At 46.9% G+C, this 17,904-nt stretch overlaps 5 protein-coding genes across 5 annotated transcripts; 2 read left to right on the top strand and 3 right to left on the bottom strand.

Annotated features, from left to right (window-relative positions):
• Positions 1 to 438: 438 nt before the first annotated feature.
• IWZ02DRAFT_223602 (uncharacterized protein) lies at positions 439 to 2,369 on the bottom strand. The gene is made up of 5 exons (XM_066762858.1): positions 2,081 to 2,369; positions 1,919 to 2,027; positions 1,731 to 1,872; positions 953 to 1,683; positions 439 to 903 (listed from the first exon to the last, which is right to left on the bottom strand). Exons 1-5 carry the CDS (start codon positions 2,265 to 2,267, stop codon positions 819 to 821), a joined length of 1,254 nt encoding a protein of 417 aa, XP_066623625.1. The 5' UTR covers positions 2,268 to 2,369; the 3' UTR covers positions 439 to 818.
• A 1,048-nt stretch (positions 2,370 to 3,417) lies between these two features.
• On the top strand, positions 3,418 to 4,181 carry IWZ02DRAFT_223582 (uncharacterized protein). Its single transcript, XM_066762856.1, has one exon. It carries the CDS (start codon positions 3,532 to 3,534, stop codon positions 4,018 to 4,020), a length of 489 nt encoding a protein of 162 aa, XP_066623624.1. The 5' UTR covers positions 3,418 to 3,531; the 3' UTR covers positions 4,021 to 4,181.
• Positions 4,182 to 6,587, top strand: IWZ02DRAFT_223583 (putative multicopper oxidase, type 1). The gene is made up of 8 exons (XM_066762857.1): positions 4,182 to 4,708; positions 4,754 to 4,804; positions 4,852 to 4,926; positions 4,974 to 5,034; positions 5,082 to 5,497; positions 5,546 to 5,976; positions 6,046 to 6,286; positions 6,343 to 6,587. The coding sequence occupies exons 1-8, from the start codon at positions 4,342 to 4,344 to the stop codon at positions 6,498 to 6,500; spliced, it is 1,800 nt and encodes a 599-aa protein (XP_066623623.1). The 5' UTR covers positions 4,182 to 4,341; the 3' UTR covers positions 6,501 to 6,587.
• Positions 6,588 to 8,871: 2,284 nt separating this feature from the next.
• IWZ02DRAFT_516942 (DHBP synthase RibB-like alpha/beta domain-containing protein) lies at positions 8,872 to 10,148 on the bottom strand (the record flags this gene model as incomplete). The annotated part of the gene is made up of 2 exons (XM_066770687.1): positions 9,581 to 10,148; positions 8,872 to 9,515 (listed from the first exon to the last, which is right to left on the bottom strand). Exons 1-2 carry the CDS (start codon positions 9,675 to 9,677, stop codon positions 8,872 to 8,874), a joined length of 741 nt encoding a protein of 246 aa, XP_066623622.1. The 5' UTR covers positions 9,678 to 10,148.
• Positions 9,948 to 12,043, bottom strand: IWZ02DRAFT_448132 (uncharacterized protein). The gene is made up of 3 exons (XM_066767322.1): positions 11,589 to 12,043; positions 10,714 to 11,534; positions 9,948 to 10,667 (listed from the first exon to the last, which is right to left on the bottom strand). The coding sequence occupies exons 1-3, from the start codon at positions 11,935 to 11,937 to the stop codon at positions 10,341 to 10,343; spliced, it is 1,497 nt and encodes a 498-aa protein (XP_066623621.1). The 5' UTR covers positions 11,938 to 12,043; the 3' UTR covers positions 9,948 to 10,340.
• Between the last annotated feature and the right edge of the window lie 5,861 nt (positions 12,044 to 17,904).

Below are 17,904 nucleotides of genomic sequence, written 5' to 3'. Positions count from 1 at the left end.
AGTTCAGATTTTTTTTTTAAAAAAAAAAAAAAAGTCCAAGCACGTCAGCAATTCTAGACAACTCTGCCTGTCAAATGTCGTGTCATGAGGATGGATCTGACGCACGGCACACGTGCGGCAGGCAGTTAGGTAGGCAGGCCGTGCGCAACCAGCCAGATGCAGAGTGCGATGACTGACAGACTGCCCGAGAAGGCAAGGTAAGGTAGCGGCAGGATCGCGTCCCGAAACCTAGTGCTGCGGCCAGAGCTGCACGCGTTTGCAGATGTCAGACCAGACATGTATATGTAGTCTTGTCCGACTAGGTGGGTGGGTAGCGTCCTGCAGCTCTTCTTTGCAGTTATATGCCCAAGAGAGGGAGAATTTCGCGCGGCGCTCAGTGTTGACGTATAGATTTCGCAAATGGCTGCTGGAAGAACGAATGACTGCGGCAAGGGAGTAGCAGATCAAATGAGATGGGATTAATATATGCTGTACTATTTTGTACCAAACCAGCACCTCGACGGCGCGGTGTCTGAATGCTATGAACAAGCCGGAGCAAACGACACAAACGTTCTATGCGACACGAGGCTAATTGAAGACGCCAAAAAGTGTAAACATAAAAAGCTCAAGAAATAGTATCGAGCGCGGAATCTATTGCAGAGGTCTGTAGAAACGCCCCCTTTGCTGAAAGATGAAAAATCGTCGGTGACTTTTGACTATGACGAGTCGCCGCGCAGGGAAAGTGCGAATCGAGTCGAGCTGTCCACCAGGAGATCTATAACTTGTTGAGTGCGGGAATGGAAGCTGGGAAAATTCATTTCGTCGTGAATGTCAAATCATTAGAAGAGCTTGTTCAAAATGCCACCGGCTTGGCGGCACTGCGTCTTGACGGCGGCCGGGGTGATCGTGGTGGTAACAGTGACGCTGTTCTGAGTTAGCAAAAAATTTTCCAAGCGAGAAAAAGGTGTCTTACGGAACAGTCTGAATGAATGTTTGTGTCGTCTTTGCAATGGTGAGCGAGAGTTTGGTGGTGGTCGGCGTAGGTGCAGTGACGGTTGCAGGTGTCAGAGTCGTCCGGCCGCTGAGAACAACAACAGCCGGGGGCTGAATCATGGTGGTGCTGACAACAGTGGCATTGAAGATGTTGGTGACGGGAGGAGCCATGCTGGTGGAGGTCACGGTGACCCACTTGGCAGTATCCTGCTCAGTGACAGTCAATGGCTGCGGGTCGGGGGCACGCTTGTCGAGTTCGTGGGCAGCAGCCAAGCGAGCCTCACGCTCTTCCAACCATTTGGGGAGGTCATCGTGGACCAGACCACGGCCCTTGACGAACCGGAATTTGGCCGAAGTAGGAGTGGCTGCGGCGGAAGCGGCACTCATGATGGACTTTGCAGTGGGAAACTTCGGCCAGATACGGGCAAATGGATCGGGAATTGAAGGCTTGGTGGGGAGAATACATGTGGCAGTCTGTGTGACCACGGCCTTGGAAACGGAGAGGGATATGCTGGGGATCGTGAGGGTAAGGAGGGCCGTGGTCTTGGTGACTACAACTTCCTTGGGCGTTATCGTCACAGTCTTTTGAACCGTAGTCGAAGGTGCAACGACCGTAGAAGCAGCAAGGGTCTTTGAGACGAGAGAGGTCGAGGTCGTGGTAGAGTTGATAATCGAAGGAACCACTGTGGTTGAGGTGACGGTGGGTGTGTACTGTTGACAATCAGGCCATGTCCCGTAACAGGTACACGGATACTCACAGTCGTAGTCAATTGCGGCCCAACCGTCAGGCTAAAGTCACGCTCGTAGGCAATGGGAAGGCCTGCATCTGGAGCCTTTCCGTTGTTGCTCATGATGAGGATGGACCAAGCTCCGGAAACCAATTTGCTTTTGTTAATAGGACTGGACATGTTAGCTTGAGCCGGGCTGATAGTGTTGTGCAACGTACCATGTCGACATTTGGTCCGCATCATCAGGCTGCATTGGCGTCGAAGAGCACTGAATCTGATTGCCGCTGGGATCGACAAGAAGGTTCAAGGCCGAATCATTCTTGCAACCTGGGATATCAGTCAGAAGGTGGTAGGACGCATGGTTTTCCACTGAGTCTTACCCTCAAATTCTTGCACAAAAGTAAAGTTGTCATTGGAGGCAATGTTCTGAAAGTATGTGCCGCCACCCTGAAAGTCCATGCCGAAGGAGAAACATGTCTGCGTTTGGTCATCTTGGGCCAGGACGCCGCGTGTGAGCAAAGCAAGGGCACTGAGTCTACCGAGTACAGAAGCGACAGGAGACAACATGATAAGTATCAAAGTCAAAGAACAAAGGGATTGACGTGTTTGGCGGGATGCAGGTGAAAGAGCGATGGCGAAGCGTTAAATTTAACAAATCAATCTAAACGTGAGCCAGCTGAGGGAGCATGCACATCGGAAGCTAGCCGGTGCTGTAAAAATGGATTCAGCAGACCGGGCTTAGGTGCTTTGGCTGGAGCTACTCGGGACTGCCATGGGAGACCATGGCCAACAGTCTCGCTGCCGCCTCATGACGAAGGAGCCCGTTCGAGCTGAACCGAGGGGACGGGTCCTTGGTCGAGATTCCTCAAGGCCAAGGAGGCGGCGAGGTGTCAAACTGTGTTGGAGACACGGGGTACAGAAGGGGCAAACGGTATCCAAGAGGTACATGCAAAGTAGCGAAAGCCACGAGCCATCTAAGATGGACGAAACAGGCCAAAGTGTGGTCAACGGATGCCGCCACGTGCAGATGGGCCGCACCAAGGTGGTTAGGCCAAGACCTGGAAGCTCGTTTTCGCGTAGCTAGAAGGGCGACACAGGACCCGGGGGCCATGAAGCGGCTGATGGTGAGTTCTGACATGACAGCGGTCGGTCATTGCCAAGGGACAGCAGTCAGCACTAGGGCGGTAGAAATGGAGCTCAGCCATTGATGGAGGAGAATTCATTGGATGAGAAGTTGATATCAGCGCGGAACAGCTGTAGCTGTCAATTGCAGGACGAAGTGATTCAGGCTCAGGTGTGGTCGGAGTTGGGTGGGTGGGGAGCCAGAGCCAGAGCCAGAGCCAGAGCCAGAGCCAGCACCCAGCAACCTGAAGGCCGCCCTCGCTTGGTCGACGAGTCGGAATCGGATCAGTCCCGGCCGCTAAGCGAGCGAGATCGGCGCAGGGTCTTCCACCACGACCACCACCACCACCACCTCGCCTGTGTGCCTGTGACATGCTAACTATAGCTCCACGCCCAGCGCAGTCCTGGCAATTCGCCTTCGAGGCGCAGACTGCTCGCGTCAAGATGCCTGAGTACGGTTCAGAAAGAAATATCGATTAGCTAATTCTCCGGATAGCACAAGGCTGATTTAATTCCAGAAGCATTCATGTGGCAGACGGCTACTACGCAGTCCACGGTAGGACACTACCAGTAGTCCATGATGCCATGGACTTGAACAGGTGTCCCGAGCGGCCGAGAACGTTTGAACCACCCGGGTTCCGTGTCAAAGGCCAGACTAGTCGGGGCCGGCCTTCTCTCAGCGCAAATGTGACGGTGGAGGCGCGATCCAATGCCATCAGCCGCAGCTCTTACTGATCCTTGGCCCATCCGGCGCTTTGGTATGTGGCTCTGCAGAAGTTGCACTCGCCATAGTCGACCGCCAGGAACCATCGTCTTGTACCTGACCCTTCTCCGCTCTTCCGCTCTACCGTCCGCATGTGCACCGTTGTTGGCTTGCTCCTCCGGTCTTGGGGCGTCTACGGTGCATAATGACTCCATGTGTGCAGCTGTGTCTGCAGCCCCCATGGCACCTGCGAGCCTGCCGTCGACCGAGCCTCTGCCGCCCTTACGTCTGACACCCACTCTCTCTTCATTGTCGCACTTTTCTCGACCACTTTCATCTGACGCACAGCTCGAGCTCCAACCTAGTATTGTCTTGTCCTCATGTGCTGTACCAGCATCACCCTGTCAAGGCTTGGCCGCTGCTCAGCCCATGTTTTGTTTGGTCCCGACTGTTGCCAAAACTGGACACATTCGTCCCCGCTACCGCTTGGCTTGAATCCCAGATGAGCGCCCCTGCGCCATGGGCGCTCTCGTGGACTCCCGATGCACCACCACGAGCGAAATATACGCGTCATTACCCGTGCCTTACCATCTCCAATCTGCGATAGCCGCTCCAGCTGATGCTGTTCGCTCTTTTTTGCCCAAGACCCACCTTCATGCCGGCCACCCGAACAAGGATCCAGCCTATGGCGTTTCAGCGCCAATGCCTTCTGTTCAGTTTCTCCCTTTTCCTTGTATATAGTAGCCTTATCCTCGCCCCGGGACGATCTACATCAGCTTCGGTTGAAATTCATTCTTTTTGTTACTCTTCTTTGTCATGCGTCTCTTCCAACTTGCTGCCTTGGTGGCATTGGCCTCCGCCAGCAACCTCCCCGCCGATCACATTCTGTGGGGGCCTGGTGGACCTCCTCAAACTTTGATACAGCGCCAGGCTTCTCCGACTTCCTCAAAGGCAGCTTCCACCAGAACTCCTGACGGAGTTTGCTCAAATGGACCCAATACCAGGGGCTGCTGGGCAAATGGCTACAGCATTGCCACTGACTTTGATGCCAAGTGGCCCAACACAGGCCGGACCGTCAAGTACAATTTGGAGATAACAAACTCCACTTGTAACCCTGACGGTGCTGTGGCGCGGCCCTGTCTTCTCTTCAATGGCCAACTTCCAGGCCCGACCATCTATGCTAGTAAGATATGCGTCTGATTACTACAGACTGAGCTGACCAATCAAGACTGGGGCGACATGATTCAAGTCACTGTCACCAACAAGATGCCAAGTAACGGTATGATCCATTGTCATTTGCACATTTCGATTGCTAACAAGAACAAGGAACGAGTGTGCACTGGCATGGAATTCGACAGTATCAAACCAACTCTCAGGATGGTACCAACGGTCTCACTGAATGTACGTATTTTCTCCAATCAGCATTGCCTTGCTCTGACCATCTACAGGCCCTCTTGCACCAGGAGATACCAAGACCTACACCTTTCAAGCTACCCAATTCGGTACCTCGTATGTGTTTCTCACTTCTTTTTAACTACGTCGACTAAACCTTCTAGGTGGTTCCACTCTCATTTCTCTACTCAGTACGGCGATGGTGCTTCCGGGCAGATTGTCATCAATGGCCCTGCTTCGGCCAACTATGACGAAGATTTGGGAACCTTTACTCTTAGCGACTGGTATTACCGCGGCTCTTTCGGCATTGAAGCTCTCACAATGGCAGCCCTGCAAAAGGGACAACCCGGCCCCAATCCCGACAACATTCTTGTCAACGGCACTAGCAAAAGCGCTACCGGAACGGGCAGCTACAGCACCACCACCATGAAGCCTGGAAAGAGGTATCGCCTGCGTCTGATCAACAATTCCGTCATTGATGCGATCTGGGTGTCGCTCGACGGCCACTCAATGCAGGTCATCACTGCTGATTTTGTGCCTACGGTCCCATGGAACACCAACTGGCTGCTCGTGGCCATTGGTAAGTCTTCACTCTCCTCAAGCCTTGATAAGCTCTAACGGTCGCAAGGACAACGCTACGACGTCATCATCACTGCAAATCAGACTGCGAGCAACTACTGGTTCCGCGCAAACTCTGCCCCTGGCTGCAACACCACTAGCGCTCTCAATGGAAAGGCCATCTTCAAGTATGATGGTGCACCAGCAGGCGACCCTGCAACCACGAACACGCCTCAGCCTGGCGGATGCGACGAGCCTCTCCCAACGCCTGTCGTTCCCAACACCGTTCCCAGTGCGACCTTCATGAGCCAAGTCAAGAACTTGGGTGTAGACTTGACTGTTTCGAACGTGACTACCAACCAGCAAAACATTGTCTTCTGGGGAATCAACATGACAGCTATTGATATCGATTGGGAGAAGCCCACGATCCAATACGTCATGGACAAGAACACAACTTACCCACACACCTACAATCTGATTGAGCTGCCCACTTCGGACATTGTAAGTGTTCTCGACTTTGTTTCTCGACCCATCACGCTGTCTTCATACTGACTTGCTTCCCAACAATAGTGGACCTACTGGATCATCCAAGAAACAGCCGGCACCAAAGTCCCGATTGCTCACCCCATGCATTTGCACGGTCACGACTTTTACATCCTAGGCTACGGCACGGGAATCTTCGACACAGCGACCTCGCCATCCAAGCTCAACTTCAACAACCCTACGCGCCGAGATAGCGCAATCCTGCCTGCCCGCGGCTGGCTCGCCATCGCTTTCCCCACCGACAACCCGGGCTCCTGGCTGATGCATTGTAAGTCGATGCCATCACTCCACATCTAGTCTCCTGAGCTAATACTTTTCAAAAAGGCCACATTGCCAACCACATTTCCGAAGGCCTCGGCGTGCAGTTCCTCGAATCTAAGGACAAAATAAGACTGCCGGGCCCGGACTATCAGCGTACTTGCGCCAACTGGGACAAGTACTGGGCGACGAGCATCTACCCCAAGACCGACTCGGGGCTTTAAGCGAGAATCGAGGGTAGCAGCATGCTCCGCATTGTTCACTGGGGTGAACTTTTCTTTAAACATTTTGCGGATTGAAATACCCAGGTTGTGGTGGAGCTCGACTGTGGCGCTCCGCACACCTTATCAAGCGCGTTTTTGGCAAGAGAGGCGAGACGAGAGAAGACGAGACAAGCATGACGACATTTACGACTGTGTATCTTGTACATTTGTATCAAATTGGGTGGGTAATTTGTTCAGTTCAGTCCAAAGAAAGAGAAAGATCAGAGGGGTGCGGTTTGCACAAGTCTTTCACTTTCGTTTCAGCTCCTTCATCATCGGCATCGGCATCACCAGCAGCGTCGAGGACACTTGTATAATACAATGACGTTTAATTGTAATGGATGAATACAGCCGGCGTCACGGGAAATATCATCTTGTCCATTCATTGAATCAGCAGCAGTACATTACTCCACTGTCCAACTCTCACAGTCTCCTCCACTTCCCTTGCTTCCTTGTCCGTCCACCTGCCGCTCATTTCCCCCCTCCGCCCGCCAAGAAACACATCGGATCCTTTCCTCTGCCCGACGAGAACAGTGCTTGGCGAGCGCGAAGAGGCGGGCACGAGAGCGGAACGAGCACGAAAAGCGCGGGCATGCAAGACCTGTCTGTCGTAAGTAGGCGCCGTGGGTGTGTGATACGACAGCGATTGACAGCGCAGCGCGGCGTCAAAGTGATGTGGGTGCACGACATGAGTTCCGGAGAGAAAGGGGGTGGGACAAGTGGTGTAGGGCTGAGGAGAGGAGGAGAGAGAAAGGGTCTGGGGTTTGCTGTGATGACTTGGGCAAGACTGGGTGGTTGTCGCTTCAGGAACTGAGGTGGTGAGGTGACTCCTCGGAGAAAGAGAGAGGTGGGAGACAGTTGCCAGATGCTATTAGGTACGTACCACACTTGCACCCACCTCGTGGGTCCAGCCAAAGAGCATTAACTCGCCAGTACCCATGGTTACATACTCTTCCCCTTTCCTGCCAGAAGGCTAAGGTCCCCAATCTTTCCCCAAGGACCCCATGGACTACATACATACTCGGCCGAACAAACAACACACGGCTCCACCACCACTCCCTCCCTCCACCCACTCCATCCACACTTCCCTCGCTCGCTCGCTCGCTCTTTCTCGTACTCCACGCACATCGACTGGACTCGTCCAGCTCCACCGCGCCTCCGCCTCCGCCTCCGCCTCCGCCACAAGCCACCACGCAGCGAGTGGCGCCCCTGTCCTGTCCTATCCTGTCCTATCCTGTCCGCTCCACCACCACCTCGACCACCCGTCATGCATGGGTGGCGGTGCGCCGCACAACCGCCCGCTCGCCCGCTCGCCCGCTCGCCCGCTCCTTGGCCGACTTCTGCGGAAAAAGGCGTTGGGGTCACTGTGGCGGCGGCGGCGGCGGCGGCGGCGGGAGTGGCAGATGGGTGGGCGGCCAAGCAAGCAAGCAAGTGCCAAGCTGACAGACAGACAGATGGGGGCGCGCGCCGGCGCTGTTGCTCGCTTGGTTCCTTCGAGCGCGCTACAGTGCTAGTGGACCGACCGACCGACCGACCGCTGAGACGCACTTGCTTGCTTGCTTGCTGGACGAACGACCGAAAGAACGGACAAATGTCTGGTGTGGCGCGGGGAATTGAATGCGGTGCGCTAGGTATGACTTCGTAGAAGCATGTTTGTACTGTTGACCTGAAGGAGGCTCTTTGAGATGGGTGGGTGGGTCATCGAGGACTTGCTCAGTTGCGAGCTTCAGTGCGGGTGGAAATCCTGGCTGTCTGGCTGGCTCGCTGGGTTGCTGGAGAGTGAGATGAAATGAAATGAATGTACATGCTATGTCGCCATGCGCTTTGCAGCTGAGACGGGGAGGACACAGTCGTCGGGATCTTCTTTTCGCAGACAGACAGGCGGCGGCGCGTCGCGTGTGCGCAAAGGCAAATACATATATACATGCATACATACATGCGTATGCACGCGAACGCAACATGCAGCAGGATCAAGCGTGCGTGCGTGCGTGCCAAAAACAGACAAGAGGCTGAGACTCGACCGCATTGGACAAAATTCATGATGTCACAAACAAGTCTCGAATGATTTGATAGAGATTCCTTGCTCCTTTTCAGGCCCCATGTTCTATATTTTGCCCTTTTTTCGACTCGCACAGAAATTTTGCTCGGATGAAGAGTTCCACGTCTCTTTTGCGGCTTCTTACTTCCAGCGCTATATCAGCAGTAAATGTTTGAATGCCCAACTCCAAGAAATAGTCGACAAGAATGAGATGGTCGGAAAAATGGCTGGCGCAGCAATGGTCTGCTGTACAGTAAAGTCGGCGTCAAGGATGGATGGCTTTGATGCTCCTCTTCAGTAGTCGACGGCATCCACGCCCTCCAGCTTGCCCTCGGTATCCTCAACATAACGCACCAAGTCTTCAATGGTGCACACCTTGATGCCCCACCTCTTGCCAAATGCCAGGCAGTCGTCCCGTCTCATCATGCCACCTCCAACCAACTCCGGCACGCCCTCCTTTTCCTCGCCATCAGTGATCAACTCGCAAATGACGCCGACCTCGGGCAACTTGGATAACCGACACAGCTCGACCGCCGCCTCAGTATGACCACGCCTCTCCCTGACGCCGCCCTCCCTCGCCTGCAACGGCAACACGTGTCCGGGCCTCCTGAAGTCCTCGATGGTGGCGCCGGCGTCGGCAAGCAGGCGGCACGTCACGCTGCGGTCTCGGGCGCTGATGCCGGTGCTGATGCCGTGCTGCGACGCGGCGTCGACCGAGACGGTGTACGCGGTGCGGTTGGGGTCTGCGTTGTCGACGACCATCTGCGGCAGCGCGAGCGCCTTTGCGCGCGCCGGCAGCAGCGGCGCGCAAATGTAGCCCGACGTGTAGCGTATCATGAAGGACGCTTTTGCCGGCGTCAGCGCCGACGCGGCGATGATCAGGTCGCCTTCGTTTTCGCGCGAGGGCGAGTCGAGCACGATGACAAACTCGCCGCGGCCTGCGCGTCCCGACGTTAGTGTACGTGCTCTTCTTTGCAGGTTCGATATCAGGAGACGGCTGTACCGAATGCTTGTATGACATCGGGAATGGGGTCGAAGGCGGGATGCGAGGGCGTCGAGGTGCCGTTTACGGCTGGCGCGGCGTTTGTGGTGGACGACATTGCGATGGAGGATCGGCCGACTTCAAGCAGGTACAGGTGTCGTTCTCTACGGTGCCGTGTCTGGTGTATTTCGCCGGGTTCGTTCGCAATTGTGGTTTGGTATCGCGGAGGGGCCCACTTTCAGCATATGATTATGAGAGGCTCAGGCGTAGTTTGTCAGCGCGCGGGAAGTCGGCGGAGGACGATGGAATTGGAGACTGGAGGATTGAAAAGGAGCAGCCGAGTCGAGAGGGGCGCGAGGTCAAGGCGGATTGCTGGCATGGTGACGCTGGCAGTTGACGATGTCGAGTCATCTTTGCTATAGACTTCAACCGGCATCCGCTCTCCCGCTGAATGCCCCTCATGCCGAAATGGAATTTAGAAATAGCCGCTCCTGGGCCGTCCCTTCGCCCACTCGGCGGCAACCACTATTGCCGACCGAGCGGCCTCGGCTCCGGCTTCGCCCGCTTCACGGTTTTCGGATGCGGACGACTTCAACTTCTTCCCTATCTAGTACTCTACCCGACTAGTCCTTCTTCCATCCGACTATTACCTCTACGAAAATGTTGATGACCGCTACAAGACTTCCCATCCGAATCTGCTGATCGATGGGTATGAATACACGCTGACCAACTAACTCCAGACGCCATGCTATGCCTGTTGACACCGCGGGCAATGCTCCGTTCAGTCTTCCGACTCCTTGTCATCCTTGTCATTCTTTTGCTTCTTCCTCTCCTTTCGCAAGGCGTCGGCGACCTTTTCTTCTTTTTCGTCGGCAAGCTCATCCCACTCCACGTCGTACTCGTTGGCAACCATCTTGATCTCCTTTCTCAATGCATTGGCCTCTTCGATCAAGGATTCCCATTTCTGGAGGTCAAATCCTCTCTCGGCGTACAGCTTCGACTGGCGACGCGAAATCGTGAAGTTCATGGCAGACCGGTACGAGACCTCGCGGTTGTGGTATAGGAACCAGACGTAGCCTCCGATTAGTGTGGTCAATCCTACAAGGTACTGTTTTTGTCAGCCAAAGGTCTGCAGGACGACCACGTCGACTTACCGTCACTGGCTCCATGACGTCCCAGCCCAGGTCAGTGTCGAATGTCAACTTGTAAACCGTCGCCCACCAGCCGATTATGACGACAAGTCCACCCGTCGCAACCCGTTGCGCGCCCCTGTGCGCAAGCTGGTCGCATTCCTTTTTGATGTCGGCCATCTTGGCAATCTTGTGGCTGGTGGACCTCAACCGCATGCGCAGATAATACGTTCGGTCGTTGAAACTGGGGACTCCCACGCGAATATCATACGGTGCGCCCTCAATCTCGACCGCGAATTCTTGTCCACGCGCCGCATCGCGGATAAAGTCGCCAATCTCAGTCGAAGCTGACCAGCGAACGAACCGTCTCTCTCTTGTCGTGTCTGACCGAGCTTCATGGCCAAGCCCCGAGTATGATTCAACACCGCCCTCCCCAACCCCTCCACGCAGACGGTTTGCTTCTTCCCTTGTTTTGCGATTCAACTTTCCAGTCCTTTGCATTTTTCCATCGATATAAACCTCATCACCACCCTCTATGTCGTCAGGCTCTGGGGCCTTTTTCTTGGCTTCAGCCTCGGGAAGCTCTACTGGCGTCTCCTTTGCAGGCTCCATGCTATCTTGGGTCGAGTCTTCCGCGCGGAAGTAGACGGCTGGAATCTTTTCCTTTCCATCTTTCTTGATTGTGGGAAGCTCTGATTGTATTAAACGCTCAAGGTAGGATAGCGGTTGCTGTGGATGTACCAGCAGGGCCAGAGGCTCAACATCTTTGCGGTCGGTGTTATGGTCTTTGGTCGTCAGGGGCAGGATTAATTTGAGCATGCGACTGGGTGTGGTGAGAAGCTTTCCTTTCAACTTGGTTGTCAGTCATTGTGGTCAATAGGCACAGGAGGAAAGGATACCCTTGGTCATGGCCCCAGCAGATCTCTGACGCGCGACAGGTGGTTTATCCGACCCCTCTCTATGCCATGGTCTCCGCATTTGCTTGCTCTTGTCGCCTGCCACTTTGCGCTCATAGTCGTCTTCCTCCTCGCGGGTGACATTGTTGTTCAGCTCGACGGCAGGCATCGAGTGGGAAGCGACATCTTCCTTCACTCGGAGCAGCGGCGAAGCCGTGTACGACCTGACTGAGCATGGCCGCAGTCTCAGAGTCTGGAGACTGGATATTCTCGCGCGCGAAGGAGAAAGGAGATGATGCGCAGCTGGAGACGCTTGCGCTAGCGATTTGAACGCGTGTTGAAGAGGTCGCATGCTGGAGAGGTATGAGGAAGTGGGTAAATTAGCAAACTCTCAGCTGAGCAAACAGTCGCATGATCCGAGAGCTGACGAGGGTTTGTTTGCAGGTTTCTTGACAGCTGCAGGGCAACACACGTCGCGGCGTCCCAGGTACGACGATGTGACGTCAGCGGGAATGCCCGTCCGAAGCTCGGAGCGGAACGCGGCCCGCAGCTTGAAGTTATTCTTTGGCGTCTGCCGGTTTCTGCGACACCATCTCTAATTTCATCCGCGTCAATCTCTTGGCCGTCCTGATTTTGATTCAGCAGAAGATCCCGGATCCCACGTCCATCTTTTCAAAACTCGAGACTTCTCCCTCACAGCGGTGCCACAACGGTACCTGCTCTTCCCGACGAAGCATTGGGAGGCTTCCAGCGTCAAGAGAATGGTCGGTGAAAGTTGCAAGCCGAGCGGCACAGTAGTCCAAGATTTTCCGAGATCTTGCATAACATATCGACCCTCTACGGCACTACACGACTAGCGGGCAGAAAGGCTCGCTTTCGGAGTCGCTCCGCGCTCTCGCGGCAACATTAACTGCGACCAAGTCAACTTGGCCTGAAGCGACTGAAGTCACACATTGACTGGATCATGTGAAGGCTGCCGCGGAGAGCTTCTGTGTTGGTCGACGACTTGCCTTTTTCTGGGTGTACTTCTACCGTGCCGTCCGATGTCACACGAATTTTCGAATGGACCTCTTCTACATTTGCTACAGTAGTAGTCTCCATACTTTCGTCTATCCCATATTCTGGCATCCATTGAGAAGTAGTCCACCATCGTTGATAGAATGGTGTTTGATTGCGGAACCTCAAATCAAAAAAGGATAGCTTCTACTTATGCGTTCATGGGTTTCACATCTACGATGCGTGAAGGCCGAGCAGATTTATCTGAAAGTAAACTTGTGAATCTCACATGGAAGGTCTTTGGGTATCGCTCTTAAACGTCGTGTAGGACTGGAAATTCGATAGATGCATTTTCTCCTTCAGTTCCGGAGGCAGTAGTCCTTCATCTGCATGAAGCCTTAGGAATCCTCACCTTACGAAAGACAATGTCGATTAAAGGACGTACACATTTAGAAGTCCTTAAAAATTTGTAAAAGTCTACCGAAGCAGAATTGATAGTAAATCCTACTACATTAAAGCCTGCTGTAAATGTGACGAAGGAGTAGAAAGGTAGTGTATTTAGATTTCGGCAGGGTCTCGACCTCGTAGGAAGCTAGCTACATGTAGTAATAGGCAGAAAAGCACTACATCCCGAGTCATTACTAGCTAATAGGAAAATTTAATTTTAGATATCCCTTTAATAGCGCGTACCTAACTTATATAGTCTAAGGTTAAAAGTAGTCCTATAATCTCTTTACTATCTATATAAGATTTAGTACTATAGGGGGTTAAATTAAGTAGTAATAATAATATATTTAGAGTAGATATTAGATAAAACCTTAGTTTATAAGGTTTTATCTATAAAGGACTTTTTATATATCCTTACTTATATATATAGCTATCGCGATAGCTATTAGATGCTAGTAACATAAGTATATATTAGATACTAGTAACGTAAGCATATTATAACTACGCCCTTACGCGATTACTTAATAAGCTAAAGCTAATTATAACTAAGCTATATAAACTAGCTAAGCCGTATAAGCTAGTAGTACTAATAGATAATAAATACTCCTAAGGATATATAGCCTACTTAACGGCTAATAAAACTTTATATAGTAATAAGAAGATTAATTTCTTATCTATTTTAATAACGTAACTAAAGTAGTAATTTACATAGTAAAGAGAGAGTTTAGTTCTCATTTTACTTCTTATATAAATATATATAGAAGATAGAAGAGTATATAGCATCTTCTATATTTATAATAATTAAGAAGACTTTACTTAACTTCATCTTTTAACTACTTAACTTTAATTAAGTTCTTTTTAATTTTATATATATCTAACTAAGTAGATAGCCTCTAGGTAAAAGCCTATATATTAGCCGCTTAATAATTTATGATAGATATAGAAGATTATTCTAGGTATTATCCCCGTCCTACTTTTTTATCACCTAAGGGAGGTGTTAGAATACCTAAACTAGGCATACTATATATATAGCCTAAGCCTTACATATAACTATCTATTATTTAAGAAGGAAATTTAAGTCATCTTAGTAAGGCGCATTAGTATTATCTAAGGACTAAAGAGCATTAAGTATATATTAACTATAGAAGTCTTTATAAGGCTATAGTATAGTATATAAATATTAAGGAGGCATCCTCTCTATACCTACTTATAAGAAAGTAGAAGACTATTCTATATATAGATAGTATAGCTAAGAATTAAGCCTATATAACTAGTACTTAAGAGGAGTCTAGTAGTTAATAATAAATACCCTTATGTAGAGGTACTAAATTACCTTATAAATTAGAGGAAGGAAGAGGATAGGTACTCCCCTTCTTATTATAATCTTTTTACTCCCTATCACCGGTTAAGCTTAATATATAAGTATAAGAGAAAGGTCTTTTTTATATAATATAATTTTAGGTTAAAGAAGCTTTTAGGCATATTCTACTAGAAGAAGCTAATAACTATTAATCTAAGATTACTCCTCTCATAAAGGGATAAACCTAGGATATTACTATTTACATAAAGATATAAATTAAGACTCTTAAATAAGTTATCCTTAACTTAGTAGAAAGGATTATAAGTTATTAAACTTCATTACATAAAGATACTATTAAGTTAATAAGTTCATAGTATTTAGAAGAGAATAGATCCCGGAAGAAGAAGAAACGTATACTAAGAGTGCCTAACCTACCTAAATTAATAAATAGCTAAAACCCTACGTATGAGTATTAGCGGCTTCTTATAAATAATAAAATCTATAGTAATAAGGACTACTTTAAAAGAGGTACTACTATAGATACTAAGAAAGCTATTATAAGTTATATCCTCTCTAGGATATAGGGTAAAGTAGTATAGTATTTAGTACTATTTCTTTATACCTACGTAAAGATAGATAATCTAGTCCTTAATACTAACTTATATTACTAGCTTAAGTAAGTATTTAAGAATCTATACTAGTAAAAGGATGTAAAGAAGAAGCTAAAGGACCTTTATTATAAAATTCCTATAGATCTTTAGAAGTTCTAGTTAGAGTTTATATACCTAGCTTTAGAAGCTAACCTTCTATATAAATAATAGAAAGAGGATTTTCACTCTTTATTAGATCCCCTACTATAAACTCATTTAGTAGGAATTAAATAAGATGACTCTATTTCATTTAAAGAATACCTTTAAAAGGTATACCCTATCGTATAAAGTATAATTAAGTACTAAAATGGTTAAAACGTATCTTTATTATCCTAGGAAGACTATATAAAGAAATAATAACAGGAATAAGTAGGTAAATCCACTCTTTTAATAGGTAGAAGTTTAAGAGAGTAGCCTTTTTTAAGGTTATTATAGAGATCTACTCCTTACGTAATAATGGAAAATCTAATATATAAAGGAAAAGTAGAACTCTAAGGTAATATTAGACCCTACTATTAATATAGAAAGTTTAGATACCTTATCTAATAGTACCTAGAAACTAAAGTAAAGATAGTTAATACTATAATAGAAGAAGAAGGAGAAGAGTATATAATATTAGAACCGTACTCTTCTTTATTAGAAAATAATGAGTCTTAGGGGAAGTCTCCTCCCTAAGATATAAGCTTAGAGCTCTATAAATTACTAATTTATAGGTAAACATTTATAACCTTATTAGAGGATACCTATTTACTATATAAACTATAATTATAGCTAGTAGTTATACTATACCTATTTATACCCTAGTTAATACTAGTATAAATAGATCTAGCTTTATCTATCCTTAACTTCTTCTATAACTTAGGGAATTAGGAATTAAGAAAAGAAAGATTACTAGTAGGAACCTTAAAGTCTCTAGGTTTAACTAATACATAAATAAGTAACTTAATTTCATTTATTAATTATAATTCCGTTTCTAATATTAGCTAGTTATAATATACGCCTTTATACTAGATATTAGGTGCTATAATATTATTCTAGGCCGCTAGTTCCTTACATATTATTATATTCTTCCGGATTACCGTAACTAATAACTCATTTAGTTAGATCCTCTAGATTAAATTTCTTTTTTAAATCTTTTAAACATTCTAAAATTATCCGCATAAAGTAAAGTTTTATGGATAAACTAATTAATTTCTTTAATATACATCTCTAATAATATTAAAGTTAATAACTAAGAAACCTTTTTCACTTCTCTTATAGAAATTAACCTACCTATAAAAAATACTAATAGAAGTAGTAGATCTTTATTCTATTATACTAGATGATATTAATAAAGCTAATAAAGATGAAGCTTTTAATGAATACCTTAATAATCATTTACCCTCTAAGTATAAGAACTACCGCGATATCTTTTTAAAATAAGAGTCTAACTAGCTACTACCTTCTTATACGGGAGTTAATTATTAAATTTCTCTTATATATGAGGATTCTCTACGCCTACTAATAAGTCCCCTCTATAGAATATCTCTAGAATAGCTTACTATAGTAAAGGAATACGTCTAAGAGAATTTAAAGAAAGGATTTATTACTAAGAGCTACGTACCCTATACCTCTCTAGTATTAGTAGTAAAAAAACCCGGAGGTGGTTAGTGAATTTATATTAACTACTAATAGTTAAATAATTAGATAAAGAAGGACTTATATCCTTTACCTCTTATCTTAGAACTCTTATAGAGAGTAGGTAAAGGAAAGGTCTATATAAAACTAGACATTTAATAAGCTTTCTATTAAATCTAACTTTAAGAATAGTCTAAGGAATATACTACCTTCCGTATAAGATACGGACTATTTAAATACCGCGTTTTACCTTTTAGGCTAAGTAATAGGCCCGCTACTTTTTAACATTTTATTAACTAAGTTCTCTTTAACTATTTAGATGATTTCGTTATTACTTTTATGGACGATATTCTTATCATTTCTAAAAACCCGCATAATTATACTTAACATATCATTAAAGTTCTATAATAATTACGTAAAGTAGGACTATAAGCTAACATAAAAAAGAGTAAGTTTTTAACTACTTACATAAAATTCTTAGGATACATCATCTCTACTAAGGGTATATTAATAGACCCGTAAAAAATTAAACCTATTCGTACCTAGTAATTACCTATAACCCTCTAATCCCTTTAGTCTTTCTTAGGATTCTATAACTTCTATTAGAGATTCCTCCCTAACTACGGATGAATTAGCTAGCTACTAGAAAAACTATATTTAAAAGTAAAGTAGTAATAACTTAGGCTAGTTAAGGAAGAATCTTTTAGAAACCTTAAGAAACTAATATATAGTAAATCACTATTAGTAAACTATAATCTAACTTTAGATACTTATATAGAAATAGACGTAAGTAATAGAGTAGTTATAGGAGTTCTATTATAATATTAAGAAAATTATAAATAGAAACTAGTATCCTTTTATTCTAAGGTAATGTTAGATACTGAACTCTACTATAGAATACCTAATAAAGAACTCCTAGCTATTATATAAGGACTAGAGGAATAGAGATCTATGCTTATAGGCCTTTATAAACCTTTTTATATAATTATAGACTATTAAGTATTAGAACACTTTACTTCTAAGCACTAATTATCTACATAATAAGTAAGATAGGCTAAGTAACTTACTAAGTACTAAGTCCGGTTTACCTACTAATTAGGAAAGGAAAACATTATTATAGATATTCTTATAAGAAAGTAAGAGTAACTTAAGACTTAAAAAGAGAAAGTAAAGGCCGTATAAGAGTAGTATCTTATTCCTACTTCCTAGGTAGTCCTACTTATGATGATAGAGCTAGAAGTTTCTCTACTAATAATTTTCCTTAATAAACTCCTCCGCGTAAATAGAGAAAACCTAGATCTTAAACTAT

Source organism: Phyllosticta citriasiana (genome assembly GCF_038021145.1).
Source record: "Phyllosticta citriasiana strain CBS 120426 chromosome Unknown IWZ02scaffold_5, whole genome shotgun sequence".
Classification (NCBI taxonomy): domain Eukaryota; kingdom Fungi; phylum Ascomycota; class Dothideomycetes; order Botryosphaeriales; family Phyllostictaceae; genus Phyllosticta; species Phyllosticta citriasiana.
The sequence above is the reverse complement of the archived record's forward strand: the minus strand, read 5'-3'. Positions and strand labels throughout refer to the sequence as shown.

Coding starts and splice junctions, on each gene's coding strand:
- IWZ02DRAFT_223602 (XM_066762858.1), bottom strand. CDS start 2,267: ATGTTGTCTCCTGTCGCTTCTGTACTCGGTAGACTCAGTGCCCTTGCT. Junction 1,873..1,918: donor GCGGACCAAATGTCGACATG/GTACGTTGCACA, acceptor TAACATGTCCAG/TCCTATTAACAAAAGCAAAT. Junction 904..952: donor ACATTCATTCAGACTGTTCC/GTAAGACACCTT, acceptor AACTCAGAACAG/CGTCACTGTTACCACCACGA.
- IWZ02DRAFT_223583 (XM_066762857.1), top strand. CDS start 4,342: ATGCGTCTCTTCCAACTTGCTGCCTTGGTGGCATTGGCCTCCGCCAGC. Junction 4,805..4,851: donor CAACAAGATGCCAAGTAACG/GTATGATCCATT, acceptor AACAAGAACAAG/GAACGAGTGTGCACTGGCAT. Junction 5,977..6,045: donor AGCTGCCCACTTCGGACATT/GTAAGTGTTCTC, acceptor TCCCAACAATAG/TGGACCTACTGGATCATCCA.
- IWZ02DRAFT_448132 (XM_066767322.1), bottom strand. CDS start 11,937: ATGCGACCTCTTCAACACGCGTTCAAATCGCTAGCGCAAGCGTCTCCA. Junction 11,535..11,588: donor TGCTGGGGCCATGACCAAGG/GTATCCTTTCCT, acceptor CCAAGTTGAAAG/GAAAGCTTCTCACCACACCC. Junction 10,668..10,713: donor ACGTCATGGAGCCAGTGACG/GTAAGTCGACGT, acceptor TGACAAAAACAG/TACCTTGTAGGATTGACCAC.
- IWZ02DRAFT_223582 (XM_066762856.1), top strand. CDS start 3,532: ATGCCATCAGCCGCAGCTCTTACTGATCCTTGGCCCATCCGGCGCTTT.